General features: G+C 62.9%; 4 protein-coding genes across 6 annotated transcripts; 1 reads left to right on the top strand and 3 right to left on the bottom strand.

The window, feature by feature from the left end:
• Positions 1-296: 296 nt before the first annotated feature.
• Positions 297-4,181, bottom strand: CHLRE_16g654400v5 (uncharacterized protein). Its single transcript, XM_043070866.1, has 2 exons — positions 3,759-4,181; positions 297-3,510 (listed from the first exon to the last, which is right to left on the bottom strand). The coding sequence occupies exon 2, from the start codon at positions 3,466-3,468 to the stop codon at positions 1,525-1,527; it is 1,944 nt and encodes a 647-aa protein (XP_042915508.1). The 5' UTR covers positions 3,469-3,510; positions 3,759-4,181; the 3' UTR covers positions 297-1,524.
• Positions 4,182-4,441: 260 nt separating this feature from the next.
• CHLRE_16g654350v5 (uncharacterized protein) lies at positions 4,442-9,514 on the bottom strand. The gene is made up of 11 exons (XM_043070865.1): positions 8,710-9,514; positions 8,391-8,605; positions 7,800-7,927; positions 7,411-7,466; positions 6,972-7,067; positions 6,662-6,763; positions 6,192-6,396; positions 5,896-6,028; positions 5,600-5,669; positions 5,189-5,343; positions 4,442-4,892 (listed from the first exon to the last, which is right to left on the bottom strand). Exons 1-11 carry the CDS (start codon positions 8,740-8,742, stop codon positions 4,754-4,756), a joined length of 1,332 nt encoding a protein of 443 aa, XP_042915507.1. The 5' UTR covers positions 8,743-9,514; the 3' UTR covers positions 4,442-4,753.
• Positions 9,515-9,803: 289 nt separating this feature from the next.
• Positions 9,804-12,710, top strand: CHLRE_16g654300v5 (uncharacterized protein). The gene is made up of 4 exons (XM_001698084.2): positions 9,804-10,053; positions 10,298-10,488; positions 10,634-10,802; positions 10,959-12,710. Exons 1-4 carry the CDS (start codon positions 9,928-9,930, stop codon positions 12,231-12,233), a joined length of 1,761 nt encoding a protein of 586 aa, XP_001698136.1. The 5' UTR covers positions 9,804-9,927; the 3' UTR covers positions 12,234-12,710.
• Positions 12,711-12,712: 2 nt separating this feature from the next.
• On the bottom strand, positions 12,713-17,634 carry CHLRE_16g654250v5 (uncharacterized protein). 3 transcript variants are annotated; one of them, XM_043070862.1, is made up of 9 exons: positions 17,267-17,634; positions 17,028-17,122; positions 16,719-16,859; positions 16,479-16,613; positions 15,880-15,933; positions 15,610-15,669; positions 15,133-15,240; positions 14,689-14,802; positions 12,713-14,403 (listed from the first exon to the last, which is right to left on the bottom strand). In XM_043070862.1, exons 2-9 carry the CDS (start codon positions 17,109-17,111, stop codon positions 14,056-14,058), a joined length of 1,044 nt encoding a protein of 347 aa, XP_042915504.1. In that variant the 5' UTR covers positions 17,112-17,122; positions 17,267-17,634; the 3' UTR covers positions 12,713-14,055. The 3 variants fall into 3 exon arrangements, with proteins under 3 accessions (XP_042915504.1, XP_042915506.1, XP_042915505.1); XM_043070863.1 differs by having other exon boundaries at positions 17,267-17,594; XM_043070864.1 differs by having other exon boundaries at positions 17,028-17,119; positions 17,267-17,594.
• Between the last annotated feature and the right edge of the window lie 658 nt (positions 17,635-18,292).

The following is an 18,292-nucleotide window of genomic DNA, read 5'->3' as shown; positions in this document are numbered from 1 at the left end:
CACTGCTGCTGCTGCTGCTGCTGCTGCATAAGTACGACTGTCGGCCACTAGACCAGCGTTCCAGCATACCTCGTACGGCAGGCCTGTACTGGCACATGCGATGGAGTTCACCACTGCATGTGCCAGCACTGAGAGTCTGAGACGACTGCCGACCAGCAGGCCGCGCGTCCCTTTGACGCCTTACGCCAGACGTGCTGGGACTGTCCCCTCTGTAGCATCCGCATCCTTACGCCAGATACCAGCAGATTCGGAGGTTGTTGTACTGCTGCTATTGTAGCTTGACTGTGTTAGGTAGTACGCCACAAGCATTACAAAGAGGGACGCTTCATGTTTGCGACGTTACGATGACGGCGCTTTATGCATTATGCTCGCTTGCGCGCTTCCTAACCACCCACTGTGCCTCGAACTCTCAGCTAGAGCCTCACGGGAGACGGGGCCCTATTTGAATCCGGGCCGGTATGGGGATCCTCATAGCCCGGACCTGGAGGTGCTTCCACAACGCATTGCCAAGGAATGAGTGCCCTGCCTCCCCCGCATCCTTTTCCATCACCCTGCCATCACCCGTCGCTAAGGGCCACACGCAGTGCCACACAACGCCAACGCTCAGATGCATGCTATCCAGATGTATGCCTTATCCGCCGAGCCCCACAATGAATGCCCCGGCGCTGTTTGACAGGCCGTCGTGTGTCCCCCGAGAGACAGATAAACCCATGGGCCGAGCCACAGAAGCACATCACAACGTCGCCGGCAGGAGGCTGTCGTGTTGGCCTCCGTCCTTACACCCACTCATTCACTCAATGGCATACCCAGCACACACAAAATGGAAAGAAGCTCAGCAAGCTCTATAGAAGAATCCAAGCGTGAACATAGATACGACAGAGACGCCCTTTAATAAGCCAGACCTCGCCCGCTGGCGGCGACCCATGCAACATACTTGGGGCACTGCACCACATGTGGTCAACGGTCTCCGGCTAAGCACTTGTAAGCATTATCCAAATCCGAAGTTAAGAAAGCATCAGGCCCTTTCTTATTCAGTTGTGTCAGGACCCCGCAACAGTGACCGTGCTGGCGCCAGCAGCAACACGCACTCGGGCAGCCTGACACAAACCGAGGCGCCACACATGCGCACACACCTCAGTCTCGTGTCGCCAACCACACACACACGCACACAGACACACACAGCAGCAGCACCCTACATGTACAGCCGCACTCCCAGACACTTGGTACGGATGGTACCCATTGTGAGCCGAATCGCTTACCAAATCTTCATGCACACGCCGCCTCAGTGAACCAGTCAACACAGACACACCACGCAGCCTTGCGCACCAAGTTGTCTTCACTGCAGCTGCATCGCGCCGCGCAGATGACCCCTCATTTCATGCACTTCCTTATTGTTTACTGCTTGACAACCAGGTTAAAAAACCCCACCTCTCGCCCCCTACTTTGCAATACGTTTGACAACTCCCCATTCATCGAATCCCGCCAGCCTTGCCCACCATCCCTCCTAACAGTGCTCCTGCCGGGCTATGACGCCTCAAGCGCAGCAATCTCCGTGAGTGTACGCCGGTACGGCAGTGGCGGGCGCTGGTGGGCGCCACTGAATGACACGTCACCTCGCGCCGGCTGCGAGAGCAGGGATTTCGAGGAGGCAGGGTGTGAGGCCAGGGCCGCGAGGACCGCGGCAGTGCCTGCTGCGTCCAGCGCGGGCAGCGGCCCAGACACGGTGCCCCCGCGAGGGGTCAGCGGGGGGCAGGAGGCCGCGGCCGCCTCCCCGGCTGCCATGTCAGCGTTGTCGTTGCTGCTCCGGCCGCCGCTGCCGCCGCCGCAGCTGTGGCTGTTGTTGCGCCCAACCGGCAGGAGCGCCCTCCCGCTCGCCTGCGTGCCGCCGCCGAGCAGCGCAAGCGATGACACCACAGCCGCGCCGCTGGCGCCGCCGGCGGGGCTCGGGCCCGGAGGCGTCATCGGCCCCGCCTGTTCCTCCCCGACCAGGAAAGGCACGTGGCAGGAGAGGTCAATGTAGCTCCCGGGCAACGTCAGCGATGATGACATGGCGCGAAGGCCCGGCACGCCACCGGCCCCGCCGCCGTTGCCACCGCCCCAGCCTCCCGGGCCGCAGCCAATGCTGCGAGCAAGCAGGTTGGCGCTGGCGGGCCCATTGCCTGCTGCCGTCGCCGTCACAGCCGCCGCCGCCGCCGCCGCCGCGGAAACTGCCGCCGCCGCTGGGCTGACGCCGCCGCTGCCGGCTCCTGTGAGGGACACGCGAGGCGAAGCGGTCTGCGCGTGCAGCGCTGCGCGCTGTAGAGGCGGCAGCAGCTTGCGCCCGGCGTTCACAGGCGACTCCACGTGGCCGCCGCCCCGGGTAGGCGTCGCGGCGCCGCTGGCGCCACCCGACGCACAAGCAGCCGCTGTCGTTGGCCACGGCATTCCAGCTCCGAAGGCGGCGGGGTCGCTGGGCGTTTCCCCAGGCAGCAGGGGCACGCCGCGGGCAAGCGTTGACAACGGAGCCGATGAAATCCCGATGGTCGTGGACGCGCGCGCGAAGCGAGGAGAGGCTGGTACGAAGCCACCCATCCCAGCGCCACCGAAGCCGCCGCCGAAGCCGCCGCTGGCAGGCGAGAGGGCGCCGGATGCGATTGCTGCCAGGCCGCCGCTGGGTGTGGTGGGCGTGGCTGCATGGCCTGTTCCGCTGCCCTCACCGTCTTTGTCACCGAAAGTGAATGTAGGCCGGCGCTGAACGCGAAGGTGGGTTAACAAAGGCGAGATGGGAGGCTCACCGGCAGCGGCCCCACCGCCTGAGATGATGATCGACGAAAAGTCGCCGCCGCCGCCGTCAACCACACCGCTGGTGGAGGCGCGACCTTGCATGGATGGCGGCGGCGGTGTGTCTGGCGGCCGTGGCACGAAGCGCGCCTGAGTTGCGCCGTCGCCTGGTGCCGTCGCCTCTGCACCGCTGGACACACCCGCTGCTGACTCCCTGACACTGACATTGACGGCCAAGCTAGCCGCCGCCGCTGTCGCCGCCTCTGACGCGCAGGCTGCGTCGGTGTCATCCTCCAGCATTAGAGCCTCAAACATGGCTCCGTGCTCCTCGCCGGGCAGGCCAATTGAGTCGAGCACCGTGCCGCCGTTCAGGGTGTTGCTCCGACGCGCGAAAGGAGGGGCGGAGGCAAGAACACTCGGCGGTGGAGGTGGCGGTGGGACCCCTTGGGCCAGGGGCAGTGGCGGGCCGGCGGCACCGTACCGTGGGGATGCCAGGGGCGCCATGAGCGTGTGGCTGGCGGCGCTGGTGGAGGGGCAGCGGGGCGAGTTACCGGTGCAGGTGGCGGCGGTGGAGCTGGAGCTGGCGCTGGCCGTTGCGATGACACGTGCGCTCAGCTGCTGGCCGGCGCTGCTGGTGGCGCCGCTGGGTGGGGACAGCAGGGCGCTGGGCGTTGGCGCTGGCGCGAAACCTGTTTGGGCCGGTGGCATAAGCTCACGTGGGAGCGAGGGAAGGGCCCCGACGTTGTGTGCCTGCGTAAGGGAGAGGCGTGCGATGGAGGCAAGGTGAGAGCTAGCAGGGGCAGCGGGCGAAAAATGGTGAGTGTCGAGTTATGCCAGGTTAGGCCGTTGTACCGGGACACGCGCGACAGTATGCCCCTTCGAACCCGAGCTAGCGCCCGTTATTGCTCGCGGCATCACAAGCTACGTCCTGTAGCGCGCTAGCGATTACATGCCTGGGCACTCAGCAAGGCACATGCGCGAATCGACAGAATGCTTACCGACGGAATGCCAGAGTTGGCTGGCCGTCGACCGCCAGCACGCGTAGGCGGTCTCTCTTCCATATCAGCGCTAGCGTCCGCTTGGAAATGAGCGCAGTAGTTGGCCGTCGAGTAAGAGACCCAGGCTTGCGTGTAGCCCTATGAGTCGCTGGATGATAATCTCGACACCTCAATATGGCTCCTGGCTTAAGCGTGTGTCGCTGGCTGAACCTTCGTTCAATCGTCAATATCGCCCACCGCCCAGTCCCATGTGTATCCTTGACACAGCATCTCTTGGACTTAGTGAAAGCTGTAGGAAGGTCAGGGCGGCGGCACTAAACACCGATGCGGCCACAGCTCCCAGGAGTGAAAGTCAAGGTTTTCGTAGGCGGACAGTAATGCGTTTGATAACTTTGTCCAGGCGTGTGTGTGCCAAATGTGATGTATAGTATGCGCGCGCGTTCAATTTTAAGGAGGCCCGAAGGAGTTCGATCCTGTGACGCGTTGCGCTTTGCATCCTGCTCGGGCGCCTGAAGCCTCCAGCCGCCCGAACAACATGCGTACAATCCCTTCAAACCATCCACATTCAAATAACAAACGGCCGTTGACAGGACAGGACGCTGCGGCTCGCTTAGGCACGCGAAAACTCAGGCCGTCCGTGACCAGCGAATTGCCAACGGCCGGGCAACCTAAGAGTCCGCAATCTCGTGCAGGTGTTACAACCAACACCTCAAGTAGGGGTTTCGTTCACTGCGAGTCAGTCGGACATGCCGTGCGGCCATGCTCTGAGGCACGCCGTGACCGCCTTCTCGCCGGCAAGTCGGTTTATAAGCTTTCACCACCCGAGTTCGCGACTGCCAAAAGGTCCAACTTACAAGCCTTGGATGTCAAGCAATGATGGACTGTCGCCATATGCAGATATGTCACTCCTTCCCCCCTCCTTCCCGGGATTGGTTCAGAGTTTACCCCCTCCTTCCCGCCCCCATCCTCGCTCGGCACCGGCCCCTCACCTACAGCTACCTGCCGCCCGCCACCTCCTGGTCCAGCTTGCACACGTCCTCGTACTCCAGCCACACCTCCTTGCCGCGTCCCGGCCCCTCGCCCAGCCGCACCTGGGCCTGGTACTTGGACTCGTTGATGGACAGCAGCGTGCCCCTATGTGGCGGGAGAGGGGGGGAGAAGGGAGGAGGGAGAGAGGGGGGTTGTAAATACCAGCCCAAACTAAACCTGGGGGGGTCACATTCATAATGAGCCCAGGAAACGGTAGACGGCAGGGGCGGGAGATGGGGGTAGAAGGGGGCAGGGAGAAACGGGGCGATGTGTGTGTCAGGCCATGGGATGTTAGCGGGTGCCATGTGGAGCGGGACGAAGGGGAGGTGGCCAGCCCCAACCCCATCCCCAACCCCAGTCCCCGTTCCCAACCCCAACCCCCAACCCCCCTCTCCTCCCACCTGCATCCGCGGTGCTGGCCGTTCACCACCAGCACAGCTCCCCCCGGTGCCGGAATGACTGTCTCCAGGTGCGCCTGGTCCACCCGCACCACCGTGCCGTCGCCCAGCATGGCCACCTCCCCCAGGTAGCGGTCGATCACACGCTCCACCACACCCTGTGAGGTGTTGGAGGAGGATGGAGGTGAAGGGTGAAAGAGCGGTAAGTTAGGGAGTTGGGGAGGAACGAAGGAGGGGCGCAGCGAGGGGCTAGCCCAGTGGAGACATGGCCATCTGCTTTGCACAAAAGTGCCATGACGGGTATGGATTTGAATGATGACTCAACGTGGCTGCTATTCAGTGCTGACCGGTACAGGGCAACCGGCGCATCAGCGCACCGCGGATCCCGACTTTACGTGTCCCCCACGCCCACACCTTCTGTTTGTAGTAGCCGTGCTCCTTGAGCTCCTTGGCCATCACCTTGACCACAATGCCGCTGTGCAGCCTGGGAAAAGCCCAGGTTGGACGTGAGAAGAAAGGGTATGGCGGGGTGAGCGCAAGGGTAGACAGGCGGGTGCGCGGTATGCGAGCAGACCCATTAGAGCCGTGTCCACCCATCGCTCGCACGAAACCTGCAACAGCCCAACCGGTGCCCCCCTTCCGCCCCAAATAGGTGCACCCCGCCCCACCGCCCCGTGATCGGCCGCCCCCAGCCCACCACCCAGCCTTACCAGTGGTCCAGTCTCCGGCCGCTGTCTGACGCCGCCGCGTTGCTCTTGGCCCTCAGCTCCGATTGCATCAGCTCATCCAGCTTACTGCGCTGCTTGGATGCGGCGGCGGCGGCCGCGGCAACAGCCGCCGCGTCTGCAGGCAGAGGGCGGCAAGCAGGCAGGCAAGCTCACAAGCAGGTGATCGAGTGCAACGTGACAACAGATGTGTGATGAGTATCGCCTACAGGTCCGCGTTGACATGCACGTATCCGCCAAGCCGCCAGCCACACGCCGGCCATTGGCCTCCCCGAACCTACCCTCGTCATCGTCGCCGAACACGCTTGCCGTAGCGCCCGCTGCCGCGACAGCCGCTGACGGTGCACGGGCGGCGGCGCGCGCCAGCCCCGGGGCGGTGCTGCTGGGCCCTGGCCCCACTGGCCCGGACACGGACGGGCCTGCCCCGCCGGCTGCGGCCGCCAGCGCCAGCGGCCTGGGCGCCGCCAGGCTGATTGCAATGGGCGCCTGCAGTCACCGCACAGTTGGGGGCTGATGACCCGCAGGCAGCCCCTACCGTGCTCGTCCCAGAGCCTCCCTCCGCCACATGAAATTGGGAACGACAAGCCCCTCTCACCCCTAATCCGGACCCTCGGGTGCCATTCCCTCCATCCAGCCACTCTCACCCCCATCTGCCGACGCTGTTCCGCTTCGCCCACTCGGAACGTAGTTGCCGCCTCTGCTTCCTCTGCGACTCGCTCCGCAACCCGGACCCCGGACCTTCCCTCCTCACCTCGTTCTCGTCGCGCTGCAGCACGTGCGCCTCCTCGTCCGCCTCCTCCTCCTCACTCAGCGGCTCGCCCTTCTCAAGCCGGGCCCGCTTGGCGCGCTCAATCTGTGGTTGAGCGTGGGCGCGTGGGAACTGGCGCAGGTCAAACGCGGAAGCGAAACGCGGAGGTGCACGTCCTATTCTGTTAGGAAAGCACTAGGGAAAGAGGTTGACACTGTGCGTGCGAATGTGTGTTCTTGTGTTTGTGGCCGGGCGCACCATCCTACGCCCCACCATCCCTCCCCCAGCCGCCCCCGGGCCGCCCATCCCCCACCTGCTCCTGCAGCTGGGCCATGTGCCGCTCCTCGTCCTCCCGCTCCGCCTCGGTGCGCTTGTTGCGCCGCTCCTCCTCCAGCTGCATCTTGGGGTCCTGGGGTCACGAGTGAGGACAGGCGGGGGGGGGGGTGGCGCCGGTCAGGCAGGTTGGGATTCAGAGGGGCGGCAGGTGAAGGCACGAAGAGGGCACGAAGGGATGACGCAGGCATGGGCAGGTGACCAGATGACGACCCTGTTGACGGATTCAGGCAAACTTCTGGATAACAGGCCTGAGGCAGGTGCCGCGTGGAGCCTTCAGTAACCTGCCCATTTCATCTTAAGGACTGCGCACACACTGCCCCCACTTCATCCCGTAGAAGCTCGCCAACACCTCACCGATGATACCTGCCCCGCTGCCCCCAGTCGCCCCCGCGTCCCCCGCCCCTCGCCCCCCGCACCTTGTGTATGAGTGTGATGTACCAGCCCTTCTCCGTCTCCTCCACCTTGCACTGGCCTGCAACCGGAAGAGCATGGCAACCACCGCGAATCACCGGACCGCGTGTTCCGAGCAGGTAGGGGTGGGAGCGCGGAACGTGGTGGGGTGCAGTGGCACCACTGTAAACCACGAAAACGCTACCGCCGCCGCCGCCGCAAGCCGCTGCCGCCGTCACAGGCCGCCCCCGCCGCAGCAGCCTGGTGCGTGATGTGGCTCTCCACTCAGCCGCTCCAGCTCAGTGCCCCACGCTACCGTGCAGCTTCCTCCACCTGCCAAGAGGTGCTCTCACTAGCGCATACAGCTCCGTCCACCCGGCCCCCGCTCCCCTCCCCCGCTCCCTCACGGCCTCACCGCTCTTGCCCAGGTACTTGACGAACTCTGTGAGTGTGAGCCAGCGCGTGGCGTTCATGTGCACGTGGTGGCGGTCGGTGATGTACTCGTTGTACACGTTCTTGGCCAGCACGCGGGAGAATGGATGCCTGCCGGCAGCAGGCACGACACATGAGTGGGGGCACGGGCAAGTTCAAGAGGCGGGGCGGGGCGTGTACGGCATGCCCCAAGTCAAGGAGCGGGGCCAGGCCTTGGGGCCAGGGAACTCAGGGAAGCGCATGGGGAGTGGCAGAAGGAAGACCAGGCGGGTGCAGTGGGATATGGCAGCGGGGTCAGGAGGGCGCTGGTCTGCGGAGTACAGGCCCCCAAGAAGCCTTGGCAATCGTCACCGTGCATGCTTTGCGCGCACGACCTAAACTCCCTTCCCCAGTCGCTCATTCAATGCTCTCTGTCTGCTAAGGTCTCCTAGCTCGGCGGCCTCCCGCTGTGGTGCAGCGGAGGCCCTTAAAGCGTGCTCCTGACACGCGTGCATAACCCACCACCATCCGCCACCCACCCCTCTCATCCCCGCCCGGCGCGCGAGGCGCCGACACCCTGTAGTATGTAACTTACGCGCGCCGCAGGTGCTCCATGAACATGCTTTCAAACTCCTCCGAGTAGCCCGCCACCACACGGCCCGCGCTCATTCCAAACAGCTCCATTTGCCGCCGGTGGCCCTCGCTGGTTTGATGGCACTTGAAGCCGTTCTCATCGCGACATTGCTTCTGGCACAGCTGGCAGTACCAGCGCAGCTTCTGGAGGCCTTTGGACTTAATTCGGTTGGCAATCTGCACTCGGTAAGCAGACAGAGCGCGTATAAGGTCCGCCGAAATACTCCTTTGATAGCAAGAGTCTCGAAAATACCAGGCTGCATGTAGGAGGCGCCACCTACCGCCTTGGGGGTCAAGAAATCGTTCTTGCCCATTCTCGCTAATCTGCTTCAGGTTATATAGCAGAGCTCTAGTGTGATGGCAGCCGGCAAGATGACGATCGCCTGCGCCAAAGGCGCGCAGGCGTGGATGTTTGTCGACGAGGTGGTTTAGCGGCAAAGGCGGTAAGGGGTTTCGATGAAGCTGCAGTGAGGGTAGCAGGTTGTGAAAATAGGCTTATCCTGCCCGTGCGCCGGGGTCTGGGAAAAGCCTTACTCCTGCATGGGCAGGTTGACACGGATCGGCACGCACCGTCACGCATTGGCGCGAAGGACACAGCCCACCATCGGCCTACGCCCTGTGGAGTCAACCATGCAGGCATCAGCGGGTGCTAGGCATGGCTTCATCTCGCTGTACGCAGCTACGGCCTACGGTTGGGTAGGGCGTCATGTACAGCCTGCATTACGTGAAGGGTGTACACGTATGTAAACAGTCAACTAGTCCTGAAGAGGTCACGCAGGCAAAATGCTAGCAGCTAGCTTTCATGTGTCTGGCGTGTGTCGACGAATGGACCTGCGAAGTGGCGCGGCCGCACCACTACACCAGTTAGCGCTGGTTAGCGTTGGTGTGGCCTGGCCGGGCGACCTGGAGAGCGAAGAGCGCGCAACAGCATCCAGCTAGCCACCAGCTCAGTTCGCCCCAGCCTCGGGCGCTCAGTTGTACGATCAGCACTATGCAGCTCTGGGTCACGGTAACCGGGGACCGGGCAGTCTCTGGCGCGGGCGACGTCTTTCCATAATCCTAGATGCCTGGGCTGGGTGCTATCTGTTTATCGGGACTCAATTATATGAGCCCCTTGCTTCCGTTGCTATTTGCCCTCGCGCCCGTCGGCGTTGGTAGGCGTGCCCTAGGCCACCGAGCGTGCACTGACACGAACCACACGGTGCCACAGCCCTCGCTACGCCACTGCAGTATCGGCTGTGTTATCACATGTTGATGCCAGTTTTGTCTGCGGGGGTTATGGGAGAGGAACCCGCGTGCAGGCGAAAACGCCCCGCCGCTTCTTATATCGCGGCAAAGTTGCTGGGCTTGCACACTCTGTTGCCTTACACATATTCTATCAAGCTTCACGTCATCAATTAACACATTACTTAATAACAATTATAAGTCTTCTATCTGAGTTCGGTCCCGCTGAGTTTCGGTCCTTGCTTTCAAGCCTCCTTAGCTGCTGAGACGTCACCATGGCAGAGCTAGAAAAGACTTTCGCGTTAATCAAGCCAGATGCCGTGCGGGCCGGCAAGGCGCAGGAAATCATGCAGCTTATCGAGCTGAATGGCTTCACGATTATCGCCAAGCAGAAGCTACAGGTGAGTCGCTGTTTGGGGATGATATGAAAGGTCCCCAAGCAACCACGGCGTGGCAGGGGCGCACCGAAGCCACATGGACTCTCGCAGCTGGCCGCGAAAGCGCTACGCGCTGCTGCTCATGCGATGTTTAGTAGTGGACAGGAGGTTTCAGCGGCAAGGTCCGGCTACATACGAAGTCTGGGGAGGGCTGGCCCAGGCACCCGCGGCACGCTCCTTGACGCGCTCCCACTCGGCCTCCTCGCAGTTGACACGGGCCCGCGCGGAGGAGTTCTATGGCGAGCACAAGGGAAAGGAGTTCTTCCCTAAGCTGGTGAACTTTATGACCAGCGGGCCTATCTGGGCGCTTGTGCTGGCCAAGCCTGGTGCCATTCTGGCTTGGCGTGCGCTGATGGGCCCAACCAACGTGTTTAAAGCCCGCGCGGAGCAGCCTAAGTGGTACGCAAGGGCTGCGTGCTGGGCTAGCATCAACATGTACCACCTGTTGGTTGAAACAGCTGCCGGTGCAGCAGCCCTGGAAGCTCCTAGCTCCAACGCTCACCTTCTCGTCCGTTGCCCACACCCATCACCGCCATTCCCGCAGCCTGCGCGCGCTGTACGGAACGGACGGCACCCAGAATGCCACCCACGGCAGCGACTCGCCTATCAGCGCCGCGCGCGAGATTAAGTTCTTCTTCCCCACGCTGTCTGGCGACCCGACCATCTACGCGGAGCCCACTGCGGCCGCAGAGTACATTACAAAGCGCATCCAGGTGAGCCCACCCCATGATAACATACCGTACACCGTGGCTGACATGGCGTGCCAATGAGGGCATGCATTCACGCCGATTTTGTCCCGCACACGGCGACAGAGCCGTGCACATGCACTTGTGTAACACGGCCCACCTCGTCTTTGCCTATACGCGCAGCCCGCTCTGGCCAAGGCGCTGGCTGCGCTGGCGCGCGAGAAGCCGTCCGCCGACAAGTTCGAGGCCATCACCTTCGTGGCGGGCTACCTGCTGCAGAACAACCCCAACAAGCCCAAGGTGCTCATGCCGGACGAGTGGGACCCAGCGCTGATGGGCGATGACGAGGACGACGAGGCAGACTTCATCAACGCGCGGCTGGCGGCACCCACCGGCAACGACGGCGCAACCAAGGCCGAGTTCGACGCCATGGTGGAGGCCGCCAAGGCGGACACCGGCGGCGCCGCGCCCGCGCAGGAGTTCGTGTATCCCGACAGCAAGCCCACCACACCGGTGGTGCCGGCGCCGCCGGCACCGGGCAGCAAGCCGCCGTCCGCCAGCGGCGCCCGCCCGCAGTCGGCGCGGCCCACCTCCGCGCGGCCACCGTCGGCGTCAGCCGCGCCTCCGGCGCCCCTGGCGCCGGTGCCGCCGCCGGCGTCCTCATCCCGGCCGGCGTCGGGCTCAGGGCGGCCGCCCTCAGCAACGGCGCGGCCGCCGTCGGCCACGCCGCCCCCGCCGCCGCCGGCTGTGGAGCTGGAGGAGGCCGACGACCCGGCGCAGCTGGATGAGGCGGCGACCAAGGTGCAGGCGGCGTTCCGTGGGTACCAGGCGCGGAAGGAGGTGGCGGTGATGCGCAGCGAGGCCCAGCCCGGTGAGGCCGCGGCGGAGCCCGAGCAGGAGGCGGAGCTGCAGCCGGAGGCGGAGCCGGAGCCGCAACCCGAGGGGGAGCAGGAGCCGCAGCCGCAGGCGAGCGCCTCTAGCAGCTTCCTACCGGACGGCGTGACAGAGGAGATGGCTGCAGAGGCGGCGACGCGTGTGCAGGCGCACATGCGTGGGCACCTCGCGCGCAAGCAGGTGGCGGCGATTAAGGCGCAGCAAGCGGCGCCCGCGGTGGCTGAGAGCTCGGAGGCTCTGGCGGAGCCGGAGCCGCAACCCGAAGCGGAGGCGGAGCCGCAGCCACAGGCGAGCGTCTCTAGCAGCTTCCTACCGGACGGCGTGACGGAGGAGATGGCGGCAGAGGCGGCGACACTTGTGCAGGCGCACATGCGCGGGCACCTCGCGCGCAAGCAGGTCGCGGCCATTAAGGCGCAGCAAGCGGCGCCCGCGGTGGCTGAGAGCTCGGAGGCGCAGGCGGAGGCGGAGCAAACCGAGGCGGAGGCGGAGCCCCAACCGGATGCGGAGGCGGAGGCTGGGGCAGCCGAGGGTGAGGCCGAGCCGGAGCCGGAGGCCGCTGAGTAAGGGCACAGAGCATGGGGTTGCAGGAGCATAGGCCTTGTATACGTGTCTGTCTGATTTGCTGCTAGCGTAAGGTTATTGGTCGACCTGGTGGGTGGGCGATGGTTTGCAAGGCACGGTGGCATTGTCAACTAAATATGGTCGCACGCTGCGGGCCAGCCGTACAAAGTGAAGTCCCGCAGTGAGCAAGCGCCGTGCGGTGAGAGTGTGTCCTACATTGGAAAGCCCTGGATGGAGCGTGGCGCATAGCAGGAGAGCTGGCGTGCTGTGAGGTGCCTCCTGTGTCGGTTGCGAAGAGCGCCGCGTTGCAGCTTGTGACGTGAATGTAAGGTCAAATGGCAACGTGGCAAGGTCAAGGAACGGCCACCCCCCTGAACATAGAACTCCAGCTAGAGACAGTCTGACGTGCTTGAAAAAAACGCAACACGCACAAGCGAACATGACGTTGTAGAGCTGAGGCCAGTGAGCTAGCACAAGCAAAAAGAAAAGCGTGAGCATGAGCAGCGACCGCAACTGCTACGTTACCTTTGACGAGATAACAGTCCCAGTTTCAGCCTTGCAGCAGCTTTACGGCTGCCGGGAGGGTCCTGCATTCATACGGTAAACAGAGCCGCATTCGAATCCAGGACACCGAGTCATGGCACCTGTGCAGTATGAATGCATTGATGCATGCCGCCCCACGATGTCGCCCGGTCTGCCCGAAACTCCGCGACTCCGTCCCCGCACGTTGGTGACATACTGGTGCACGTGCACCTCTCGCACGCTGGCCTCACTGCATGATCCTGTAGCCGTCCCACAATCTTGAACATGGCTCCCCTGATGTAAACAGCTTAGGGTTACATGTTCCGCCAGCGGCGCACGCAGTCCTATTGTCCTATTTCCCAACTCCCTTATCTCATCATCAAAGTGCTGGGTGTTGCGAACGCGTCGTCGTCCTGAGGACCTGCTAGGTTGCTATCCATACTCAACCCTGCCACGCACTACGGGGCGGAGCAGATCAGGCAACCACAATTCCCATGGACCATATCCAACCTCCATACGCCGGCACGCTTCGGGCCCCAACAGCCATGGCCTATCCGCCGCGGAAGTACAATGACGAGAAGCAACCACACTCATTCCTTCATTCCCAGTGCATTAGCGAGCGCCAACATGCATTATCTCTAGGTAAGGGTAAGGGTTCAACCCTGGCAAGGGTAACCAGCACGTGTGTGCAGCAAGTGGGGGAATCAGAGCCCCCAGTCGCGTCCACATATGCATAGGTACGTAACTGCATCAGAACTCGAGCGCTGGCCGTCACACTCCGTTGCGGCTCACAGCGCTCGGGCTCGACCGTCAGGCATTCATAACCAGCAACCTTCACTTCCAGCAATCGTTGCTTGCTTTCTCATGATCCCGCCTGTCGCGACCACCATGCAGAGCACGCACACTCTTGGACATACGTGTGATACCGGAACCGCGATCGCTTCCGAGAGCCACCACGTGCCGCGGCGTAATCAAATCGTTGGCATGACAGCGTTTGTGCCACATGCGCTATCACGGTCCCTCGACTTGGTGCGGACACAGCAAAATTGCGCAGCCCAGGAGAGTACGCATCTCCTGCGCTCCGAACGGACGCATGGCCGGGCCTAGGCCTGCGTCGGGCCGCCACAAGTCCTGCAATCGTCCGTAGACAGAACCTCCAGCGAATGGCCCCCACCGAGAAGACTTCTCTGCATCTGCCACATCCCGCAGCAGTCCACCCCGCACACGATCCCTGCCCTCCAGCCGGAATCAGTTGGACTCCGCGAGGCCACACGACGACCCTGATGCCCGGGCATAGCCGCGCTCACGTGCTCGCAGCGGCTTCTGCCGCCTTTGCAACTTCGTCCTTCGCCTCCTCGACGCCCGCCGCCGCCGCGTCAGCCGCCCTGTCCACCTCCGCCTGCGCCGCCGCGGTCATGCTGGGGAGCGGCGGGCTGTTGAAGCCAGGCAACACGAAGGCGTCATCGTCAACATCCGCGGCGGCATGCGCCCACCCCGCCGCCGCCGCGCCGTCAGCCTGCCCCTCCGCCCCGCCCTTGACGCTGCCATCCTTGCTGCTGGCGCCTGCGCTGCCGTTCATGTCCTCGCTGTGGATGCTCTTATAGCTTGTGTGAAAGGGGCAGCTGCGCTTGGTCCAGCCCTTGTACACGACCTGCGAGGCAAGCGGCCATGGAACCGCGAGGGAGCGCACCGGTCGTAAGAAGCGTATGAGGTGGTAATGCCAATGTATGGCACACCGGAGCGCCGAAGAGCAGCCACAAGGAGCAAAACGCGTGCGACATAGAGCCGGCTGCCAATTGGCTGATGAAGGCGCGCCCGTTCACCAGCAACACACTACGAGTGGCATGCCCAACTGCGCGCCACAGTGCCCGCTCCCTTGCTTCTTAATTCTCATGGGAACGTTGCAAACAGCCCCCCAGCCGAGGCGCCAGCGCACCTTCGGCGGCCACTCCTCCGGCTCGATGGGGCGGAAGTGTTGCTTGGTGGCCCGCATGTAGGCCTTGGCATGTGCCTTGACGTCAGCAGGGATCTGGGGCAGCTCATCCAGAGTCTGTGAGGCGAAGAGCGAGGAGGCACACAGACAGGCATGAGCGGGCAGGCGTGCATCAGACCAAGCGTGTGGCAGGTGCCTAGGGTTGCCTGAAAGCTTGCGAACATTGCACCGGTGCGCCCTCGGTGCGCAATGGCGGCTGCGCCACGGCCTCAAGCCAGATCACCCGCCATCTCGGTAATGCTCAGTGTTCGCAACGAGGCGCATCCGCAGCACAGATGCCAGAGTGTCCGCCTACCAAGTGATCTGTGTCTTGCCACGGCCCCGGGCTCACAACTGCGTCCACAGCCTAAATCCATGCCGCGCTCCCCACCCACGGCGCACCCTCACCTCGCAGAAGGTGTCAGCAAATATTTGCCAGTGGCTGAGGTTGAGGCCCTCGAAGAGCAGGTGCAGGTGGATGAGGCGCAGATCCGCAGACAGGCCCGGCAGCTCGTCCTGTGGAGTGCGGGCATGGTCGGTCAGGGCGGCTATGTGTGGGCAGGTGAGGAGGCAGCGCGCGGCACGGTGCCACGGTGCACCGTGGAAGTGCATCCATCTTGTCTGGACGATACCGCACAGGTTCGTAGGCTGCTCTGGGCGTTGGTGCCCTAGCGGCTTTTGCGGCTGTTGCCTGGAGGCCGCCGCGCCTGCCATCTCGACACAAAGAATACGCCACGCCACTTGAGCACTGCAGCCCCTATCGAACTCTCCTGATCGCCCCAAACATGCTTCACGTTAACCCGCCCCCGCAATGCCCCAACGCAGCGGCCACATCCCACAACCACCCACTCCTCCCGCCGCCCAGGACGCTCTTTCCCTACTCACGTCCAGCAGCTCCTGGCCTCCGAACACCAGCAGCATCAGCGCCTCCTGGTGGTACTTGAGCTGCGAGCCAGAACAGGAGGCCGAGCCCGCGGCGGGAAGGTTCCAGGCATGGTAAGATAAGAGACGAGCGCACAGCGGCTGTCAGAATGCGGTGGCTGCGTGCATGCTGCAGGCCGGTTCCAAGCGTGGCAAGTCGCGGTCCTCCTTGCAACCACCCGTTGCGCGCGTGTCACCAGCATACTGCTACCAGCATGCCGTAAACACACTTGCCTTGTGCATGTCAACGCCGTCAAAGAACGGCTTGATCTCCTTGATCTTCAGGACCTGGGAAAATGGTAATGATGGCAAGGGGCGGTACGCCGGTTATGGTCCTCCCTTGCCACAACCCAGCATTTCCGTCCCGATACCACCACTTCACCCCGCGTCGCTTCGCATGCAATCCTTTCGTGACGCCTACGATACTCTGCTCCCCGGCTCTGCAGCTCCCCCTTCCACCGTGCCTTCCAACCTCCTCCCTCCCCAGTGACAACGGCTCATCCGAGTTGGGGTCGGGCGCATAAACCCCTCCCCCCCTCTCCTCCCCTCCCCACACTCTGTACATATCTAAACAGTACACATTCCAACCAGGGTTTCCAGGGCACCACCGTATCGCCCTGCTCGACCTCCTGCAGCTCCTTTAGACGCCTACAATACTCTGTTTCCGCCCTGGAGCCCACCTTCCACGCTCCCTCGTTAACAATGACGATAGCTCACAATCCTTGGGCTCGGGCGGATTACCGCCAACCCTAGGCTCCCCTTCCTTCCCTTTCCATCTCAAAGCAGCTATCACCTCCCAACCCATTCCCTAGCCGCCCTCAGCCATCACGTACCTTGCCGTAGAACTTATCCACCAGGAACTTCATGCTGAACTCCTCACTGTTCTTAATGCGCTTGTGCGCTTGCTCCGCCGCGCCGCCGTCCGAGCCCTCGGCCGCAACCTCCTGGGGCGGTGCGAGCCCGTGCACCTGTGCGCGGCCACACAACGAACAGCTTGATTCGTCTGAGCCGCAAGCGCAGTCCACCTGAGGCCGTGCGGGGCGGGGTGGAGGCACGGGGTGGAGGGTGCTTACTTGAAAGGACACCTTGCGAGGCATGCGGCGGCCCGAGGGCGTCCGCTCCGTGACGGCACTGGCCTCGCTGTCGTGAGAGACGGAACTGCTGACATGCTTCAACGCCGACCGAGGCCGCGGCGACTGGCTGCCTCGCCAGGCCTGCAACGGCACAAGTGGCGGTGGTGTCAGCGCTGCATCACCTGACGCCGACCCGGGCCTGCCCCGATTTTGAGAGTCTTGCCCCCGAGCGCCGGCCGCCCGGCATGCCCGAAATCGCCTCCTGCTCCCGACATCACAGCAAAGCCGGACGTGTGCACCCGCACTTACGTCCTTATCCTTCACACGTAAGCCATTGAAGCCCTCGCCCGCCTCTGCTATCGAGTCCAGGCTATGCGGCGCCGATACCTCCATGCTTTCATCTTCTGTGGCGCAGAGCGGAAAATTGTCAGCACAGGGTAAGATAGCAGCAATGAAGTGCCAACCGCTTGCTCCCGGGCAAGGACTCGCTCTAGGCAGGCGCATCCATAAGGTATGCACACGTCCAAATATTCATAATCCGGGCGCACCTCCGCTTGGGTGTGGTGCGCTGGGTCCCGGAGCTGGGGCCGCTTCGTGGGCCGTGGCCGCTTCCTTGCCCGCTCTTTGCTCTTTGCTAGAGTTTCCGCCCATATCAAATTTCGCCGCTGAACGAGACGTGCAGAGCTGCCGTTAGGCTACCAGGCGCAGATGCTCGTGCGACAGTTCGATGTGCAGTGCAATTTCCTGCGTGTCGCTATGAAAGACGCTCCGTTTATCGAGGAAAGTGCAGAGCCAGCCTGTCGGGCGCGTGGCTGTCCCTTGACGTCAAACAAAGTCAGCGCAAAGGCAAGGAAAGGGGTTTTAAGAAGATGTGACAATTGCAAATAAGTATGGACGCCTGAGATGTGTGAGGCGCGGTTTCGGGGTTGTACTTCGTGCGCTTACATGACGGGGCACCCCTGGTTACTCCCCTTCGCCCCCTCGCCCGCAGCAACCATCGCTCGCTACTCAGGGAGGTGGTTTTCCTAAGATTTCCCTCGCAAGTCCTTATCGGATGTAGTCCAGTAGTCCTTGCCCACTACTCTGACGAAGTATCCAGAAGTATCTGACGTCGACGCAGTGCGGCGCGGCGTGGAGCTGCGTGGAGAAACGGTTAACAAACACGCAACTCCGCCTCTTTCACACACACACACCCCACTCTTCCATCCGCCTCAGCGCTCGACCACGGCGCATATGGCAAGGTCAGGATTACCGTAAGCTGCCCCCTCATGTGCCACTCTCCCCTCATTCTCCCCTGTCTTCTGTCGCGATCACGTCGTTGAGTTCAATATAAGCGGGCAAATGGAGTTGGCTGTCCACAACGGCCATTCACACAGCACCGCGTAGCATCGGGGCCGTCAGCGAAGTGCGAGGTATGCGACGAACTCACGCGGAGCACGGCTGTCACTGCAGGCAGCCAACGGGCCAAATCCGCCAAGCTGGACATCAGGGTAAGGTATACGTTATCGTCGGCGCTGTGTGGCACTGTGTGCAGCCCCTAGCGTATTCTGACACTACGAGGATAGTACGGTGCA

The sequence above is a fragment of the Chlamydomonas reinhardtii genome, chromosome 16 (genome assembly GCF_000002595.2).
Source record: "Chlamydomonas reinhardtii strain CC-503 cw92 mt+ chromosome 16, whole genome shotgun sequence".
Classification (NCBI taxonomy): domain Eukaryota; kingdom Viridiplantae; phylum Chlorophyta; class Chlorophyceae; order Chlamydomonadales; family Chlamydomonadaceae; genus Chlamydomonas; species Chlamydomonas reinhardtii.
This window is presented reverse-complemented; position numbering and strand designations above follow the sequence as displayed.

Coding starts and splice junctions, on each gene's coding strand:
- CHLRE_16g654400v5 (XM_043070866.1), bottom strand. CDS start 3,468: ATGCCACCGGCCCAAACAGGTTTCGCGCCAGCGCCAACGCCCAGCGCC.
- CHLRE_16g654250v5 (XM_043070863.1), bottom strand. CDS start 17,369: ATGGGCGGAAACTCTAGCAAAGAGCAAAGAGCGGGCAAGGAAGCGGCC. Junction 16,614..16,718: donor CTCGCAAGGTGTCCTTTCAA/GTAAGCACCCTC, acceptor GGCCGCGCACAG/GTGCACGGGCTCGCACCGCC. Junction 15,934..16,478: donor TGGATAAGTTCTACGGCAAG/GTACGTGATGGC, acceptor CCATTTTCCCAG/GTCCTGAAGATCAAGGAGAT.
- CHLRE_16g654300v5 (XM_001698084.2), top strand. CDS start 9,928: ATGGCAGAGCTAGAAAAGACTTTCGCGTTAATCAAGCCAGATGCCGTG. Junction 10,054..10,297: donor TCGCCAAGCAGAAGCTACAG/GTGAGTCGCTGT, acceptor GCCTCCTCGCAG/TTGACACGGGCCCGCGCGGA. Junction 10,489..10,633: donor CGCGCGGAGCAGCCTAAGTG/GTACGCAAGGGC, acceptor CCATTCCCGCAG/CCTGCGCGCGCTGTACGGAA.
- CHLRE_16g654350v5 (XM_043070865.1), bottom strand. CDS start 8,742: ATGGGCAAGAACGATTTCTTGACCCCCAAGGCG. Junction 7,928..8,390: donor ATGGAGCACCTGCGGCGCGC/GTAAGTTACATA, acceptor TGCTGCCGGCAG/GCATCCATTCTCCCGCGTGC. Junction 5,344..5,599: donor ACGGCTACTACAAACAGAAG/GTGTGGGCGTGG, acceptor AACACCTCACAG/GGTGTGGTGGAGCGTGTGAT.